At 39.7% G+C, this 6,192-nt stretch overlaps 1 protein-coding gene across 7 annotated transcripts in view; it reads left to right on the top strand.

Annotated features, from left to right (window-relative positions):
• Positions 1 to 3,807: 3,807 nt before the first annotated feature.
• ANKMY1 (ankyrin repeat and MYND domain containing 1) overlaps positions 3,808 to 6,192 on the top strand; it is a 48,659-nt gene continuing 46,274 nt past the window's right edge. For 2 of the 7 annotated variants that reach the window (XM_081954336.1, XM_081954335.1), the window contains exon 1: positions 3,856 to 4,154. In XM_081954336.1, the coding sequence (XP_081810462.1) occupies positions 4,120 to 4,154 (35 nt within the window). In that variant the 5' untranslated portion in view covers positions 3,856 to 4,119. Of the gene's footprint in view, positions 4,155 to 4,229; positions 4,436 to 6,192 lie in introns of those variants that run through there. The other 5 variants (XM_081954338.1, XM_081954337.1, XM_081954339.1 and 2 more) reach the window with 4 other exon arrangements.

Below are 6,192 nucleotides of genomic sequence, written 5' to 3'. Positions count from 1 at the left end.
AATTTCAATACAATACATAATATATATAACTTTTCTTTTGTGTTTCAATTGAGGGTTTTTTTTTTTGTAAACAAGATCCAGGTTTAACACATTATTAAGATTATATATGAAGGAAGCAGTGAAAATGTAGTGGATGTTGCCAATATACTATATAATGTATCAAGAATTATCCACAAATGCTGTTTAAAAATGCATAGGTACCAATTCTCAAAATCTTTCACTCATTTTCCCACAGCCTTCATCCATTTTCTGGCCCAACTGACTATAGAAGAATACATGTGGTTAAGCAGTTGGAGTCCAACACACTGCGAGGTTTAAGACTTCTCTGAGACCATAGCAACAAACACAACATCAAAAATTCCAGATCCATTATTGAAGTCATAGGCTCTGTAGAATTTTATCTAAGTTTTCTTCTTCTCTCATATACACAGAAAAGCAAGACGCACTGACACTTCTAGCCTACACTCAACAGGTGGGTTCATAGCTGCTCGGTGTCATTATACAATTTTTATTTCGGTCTTCAATCGGCATACTGATATAATAAAAGGTAGTGATTGGAAAATACCTTGAAAATCATCTAGTTCAACTTGATGCTCAGTGCAGGATCCCCCATGAAAACATCCCCTAATGGCAATAACAATATTCTACTGCATCAATTCTAACCCAACTTTTACACGAGAGCCCTTCAGATACTCAAGACAATCTGTCCACCAGTCTTCTGTTTTTCAGCCTAATTATATCCCTTTTCTGTATATATGTTCTCTTTGGAGCCCCTTTTTATTCACCAGATTTCTTCTGAACGTGCTCCAGTTTGCGAACATCTTTTCCAAAAAATTGAAGACAGAAATGTATGCAATATTTTAGCCACGGACAGACCAAAGCAGAATAGAAAGGAATGGTAACTTCTTGATTTATTTATCAAAATGTATTTATCAAATTCCAAAGCCATTCAATTCTAAAGCCATTCTGGGGAACTTACAATTTAAAAAGAATAATATAAATGGTACAACTAACAGAGGAGCAGCACATAAACAATAAACCTAGAGAGACACCAAAACAAAATGAGTCTCTTTTGTTTATTGTGTTCCCGTGGCCCTGGAAAATCTTCAATGATTTCCTAACACAAAACTCTGCTGTGGTGGGAGATCAATCCAGAGAATAGGAGTGTCAGGGTTCCAAATAGCACCCAAAATTAAATCAGAGTCTGAGGGAAAGCATTCCTCAAAGTTCCAATTTATTAAGAGAGCCATGTTGGCACATCTGGGAAAACCCAAATCTGAAAGCTTCCCAGTTTTCCCCACCCAGTTGAAAGTCTTGCCCCCACACCCACAAGCCCATCACATGGTCCAATCTTCCACTGCCATGCTGGCAGTTCCACCCATCCAGTTCCGGTCAGGTGTAGAGGTACAAAGACAAAAGATGACCTTGGCTTTGTAGAAAGAATTTTGTTATGGCTACATAGCATCTAACTCCATACAATCTCTCCTCCCATTTTCCCACAATAGAAAATGCATAGTAGAATAATAGAAAGTGTGGCAGGCCAAAGATCCAAAAGAAAAGATGGCTGCAGGCCTGACAGGGAGCTTTAAGGGTAGACATGACATTGTCTAATAGACAGGACCTAGAGTACACCCATCCTGTTGGATTTTAATAGATGGGTAGAAACAACTGGAGACAAGCAGTCCATCAGAGAGCCCTAAAGAAGAACCAGGACCTTAAGTTGTCAACTGCCAACTAGTCCAGCTCTTGATGTAGTGGGGTCATGTGTGCATAATGGGGTAACCCCATCATTAGTGTGCTCTTGCATTCTGGACCTGATGCAGCTTTCAAGGGCAGACCCCAATACAGTGTATTGCAGTAATCCAATTGTGAGATAACGGGGGCATACGGAACTATCTGAAAGAGCTCCTTGTTCTGATTCACCTCCGGCAGTTTCCAATGAATAATTCTGGAAACTTGGTCATAATTTCAGTTTGTGAAATTTTGTTTCAGTCATTAATAAATGGTCAATTGTTTCATCTGTTTCACTATAAAGACAACATTTTCTGTTTGTTACATGCTGAATTTTTGCTTTCCTACAATTAGTTGGTAAAGTTTTGTCTTTAGTCATTAAAATAAAACCTTCAATTTCTTTTAACGCTCCTGAACTTAACCAACGTCATTTGCGGGTTTCATCAGATTTTCCTTCCTTCAAGTACTAACCATGGATTGACTTGTACTTCCAATTAACAAACTGTTTTTTTTTTCAAACACCCCCACCCCCAAATATTCAGCCTCTGTTGTTCTCTGTTGATCAACTTCCTTCAGCAAAGCTTCTTGGCATTTTTAATGTATCATTCAGGTCATGTTTTTCCCCTCCAGTTTGTTTTACAGCCAACCAGATGTTTAGACTAGCACTTTTATCCAGTCTTCCCAGGGAAGTGATAGGCAGATGTTATTGTTTGATGGTGTTAAAGACATCACTGCAGCATGTAAGCTGTTTCTGCTAAAGCTGCTAATGGCATTCAAGTGGTGTTCCAGTTTCCAGATTGCATCGGAAGTGTCTACTACTATTGGTACTACCTTTGCTTTCTTTTGCCACATTTGTTCTATTTTTATTTGCCAGTCTTTGCATTTTCTTCCTTTTCTATTCTGCTGCCCCCAGGTACTACTACATCCACTCTAGACTTTTTTTTGCTTTTCTTATTGACAATTGTTAGGGATGTGGTAGGTGCTTGTCTGAATTTTAAAGTCCTAGAGCACTTTAGCTTCTTCATTTTTTATTACTTTGTCTATTTTGTGGTACCCCACATTCCTGCTTGCAAGTAAATGGTATTGTAGATACTCCAATGCACATTTTTTGCTACTTTGTCATGCTGTTGTTTCTAAGTAATCTACAATTTTTTAGATAACTAGATAGCTTACTATTTCTTTAGCTCATTTGCAAGGTGGCATTTGCTGTCTGTTGCCTTCCTCCTCCTCCTCCTCCCAAAAGTGTGAAATTACAGCTTCTAGTTCTTAACTAGTTTTGGCCTTCATATACATCAAGTTCTTCCCAAGATAGGATGTTGTACTATCTGTCTGGATCCAAGCAGTGTGGCATATGGAAAGTCTGTCCAAGAACAGATTTTCTAGGTGCTAAGATTTTTTGGTATAGCTCCCAGTGTGCTGATAGCCACTGGGACACCCATGATCGATTTATGCCATAATCTCAATTTTGATTTTCATATGTGAATACTTTGAAATATTCTTCAATTCTTTATCTTCTATTCTATTATCTCCTACTATTGCCACGTCAATCATCCACATTTATTATCCTTTCCATCACAATTAAATCTTGTGTGTTATGAGCCAAGACTCCTATCAGTTAGCATTTAGAATTCCCACAATATTTTAACCTACTATATTTCTAGACGAATATGAACTGCTTGCTGTGACAGTTCTGTAGGGACAGCTGCTTTAGGCAAGATGAGATGGTACTAAGTATCCTGTATGAGAACCTTTTCTTCTACACAGGAGCATAACTGGTGAATTAGTTAAAACAACGAAACACGAACTCATCCTTACTTTGAACAAGAAGGAAGTGCTAGGATTTAAAAATATTCCTGGAATATAATCTAGATTAGTGTTTCTCAACCATGGCGACTGGAAGTCCTGTGGACTTCAACTCCCAGAATTCCCCAGCCAGCTGGGGGATTCTGGGAGTTGAAGGCCACAGGACTTTAAGTCGTCAAGGTTGAGAAACACTGATCTGGATCAATACACTCGCCGAACTTTATGTGATCACTGAGAAAACCAATTAGCTTGTTTCCAACGGAGCATTTTCTCCCAATGAGAATCGCTAGTAAATAAAAAATCACTGCGAGGTGGAGCCACTTCGAACTCCACGAAACCCCGCCTTGATCGCTATGGAAACTCAGATGCAGCGCAGGCCAGGCAGGAAAGGGGAATCCAGAGCTTCCTAGAGAGAGAGAGACCTGGCCGCCTTTCTCCGCTACCTGCGCCGGTTTCCTACTGAGGGACGACAGGAGCAGCGCTTTGAGCACGTCCTCCCTGACTGTTACGTCTTTGCTCTCCTCCACGGCCCTTATGAGGCGGCGTCTGCGGGTCCGGCGGAGCCTTTGCCGGCCTTGAGATCCAATGGAGGTCATTCAGGCTACCGCTGCGGCTCTTGGGTGGGTGCCGCTCTCTGAGAGGCTCTGTTGGGTCTTCCCCGTCCGTGCGAACCAGATTCCTAGTCTCAACGGACCTCTGGCGGAAGCCGGCGGCAAGTGTGCACAGCCACGTGAATCGGGAAAGGGGCCTGGCCAGAGGCTGCGAAGGCGGAATAGGCGGACCGCGGAGCCGCGTGGCGTTCACGTGTGAAATGGAAGGAATGCGGTAGACGAAAGTTTCCTCCCGCCTCCGCGCTCACCTTTTTTCTTTTGCACGGAGAAGGTTTTGTAACGGCTACTGGGTGGTGTAAAAATAAATATATGTTGCTTTGGGTAATCAACTGCCTATGGAGATTCTCAGTCATCCTGGTCACGGTTGTCCCAAAGATGCTTTTTCAAGAGGCAACTGGGCATTCTGGTTTTTCTTTGAAGGCGTTTCGCTTCTCATCCAAGAAGCTTCTTCAGCTCTGACTGGGTGGTGGGGAATGTCTATTTGCAAGGAGTATAAATCCTTCCATTCCCCATCATCCAGTCAAAACTGAAGAATCTTTTTGAATGAGAAGCGAAACGTATTCGAAGAAAAACCAGAAAGTTCAGTTGTGTCTCCAAAAAGCACATTTGGATATCAACGTGATCTGCTGTGAATGTGACTCTAAAGTGCAAAAAGTGCAAACAAATGCCCTTAGGAGTTCATGTTAATGTTGTGTTTATAATTTGCTTTTAATGCAGAACGATGGGGCTAAGTATAAGAGGTATAGAAATATTAAAGGCCTCTGTCTGGGTGTGAGTACAAAATACATCCAGAGACTTAAAAGTGTCATTAATCAAAAGGCATTACAATTCTATATTTTTCTTCTTGGTAATTTTTCCTCTCCAAAACGGCCAAAATGACAATTGTGTTGAGAAGATACAAAATAATTTCCGACACTACCTGGATCCTCTTTATAACTGCTTGAATGAGGAAGGGTGATTGTATGAAAATCCTTAGGAGAACATACCCACCCTTGGACAGGAAGGATGTCCTAAGTTGCTTGTCCAGTTTTTTTTTGGGGGGGGGGGTTGTGGTAGATAGTCACGAAGTCGTGTTCAACCCATCGCGACCCCATGGACAACATTCCTCCAGACCTTCCTGTCCTCTAACAGTTTTTTTTTACCCTGGTGCAATTCATTTGTCTTGGATTAATGTACAATTCCTATCACAGCCATCTTGGTTGTCTGATATAACAAAATAATAATCCTATTGAAAGTCTTTGTGTTGGGGAAAGCAACACTAGAGTACTTAAAAATGTACTTTATACAGGCCTGAGATTATATGTTGCATTTATACTTTAAGCCAGAACCTAGAATATAAAATTTGACAATTCCATTCAATTTCTAACTTGCAGAGTTAATTTTTTCAGAGTTAGAATCCCAAGGAACTAATTGTATTCTGGGAAGGAGAAATTGCATATTGTGAACTAAATTACTGAGGTTTAGATATAACAGCTAACTGAAGTAGTATTTAGGATTTGTTTGCTGCGTAGCTCAATGAATACATGTAAACAAATATATTTTAAGCACAGGAAAAGAACGTGTGTCTTATCAGTGTTTCTGTGGGAGAATTATGTGGATATATTTTTATGACAAAATTCTGAGGATGGTGATAATTTTGAATGGTTTTGTTCAGTGAGAGAAAAGCTCTTGTGCTATATAAGCATGATTATAAAAATATCAACCCAGAGCAAACAATATTTTAAGAATAACTAGGTTGCATATTTCTTGAAAAATTTAGCAAGTATTTCTAAACTTATTTCCCTGCCACAATTTGTTTTAAAATGTTATTGTACATCAGCGTCAACCCATCACAGAAGTGCTGTTTTATTTAAAATGTACAAAGCTTTCAGGCCACTATTTTTTGTTCTTTCACTTTATGTGTTATTTTGACTTGTCTTCAAAGTTCAATTCTTTTTGGTAACAGCAAGTTGATATTTAGAATAATTATGATAATATCTGCATCCAGTCCAACATTATTTAGTTATTTTAAGATGCTACTGTCTTTTACCCTTTTCCTAATTGTGCA

This window comes from Natrix helvetica (genome assembly GCF_964273705.1).
Source record: "Natrix helvetica genome assembly, chromosome: 5".
NCBI classification, from domain to species: Eukaryota; Metazoa; Chordata; class Lepidosauria; order Squamata; family Natricidae; genus Natrix; species Natrix helvetica.
Note: the sequence above shows the minus strand (reverse complement) of the source record. Positions and strands in the feature narration are given on the sequence as shown.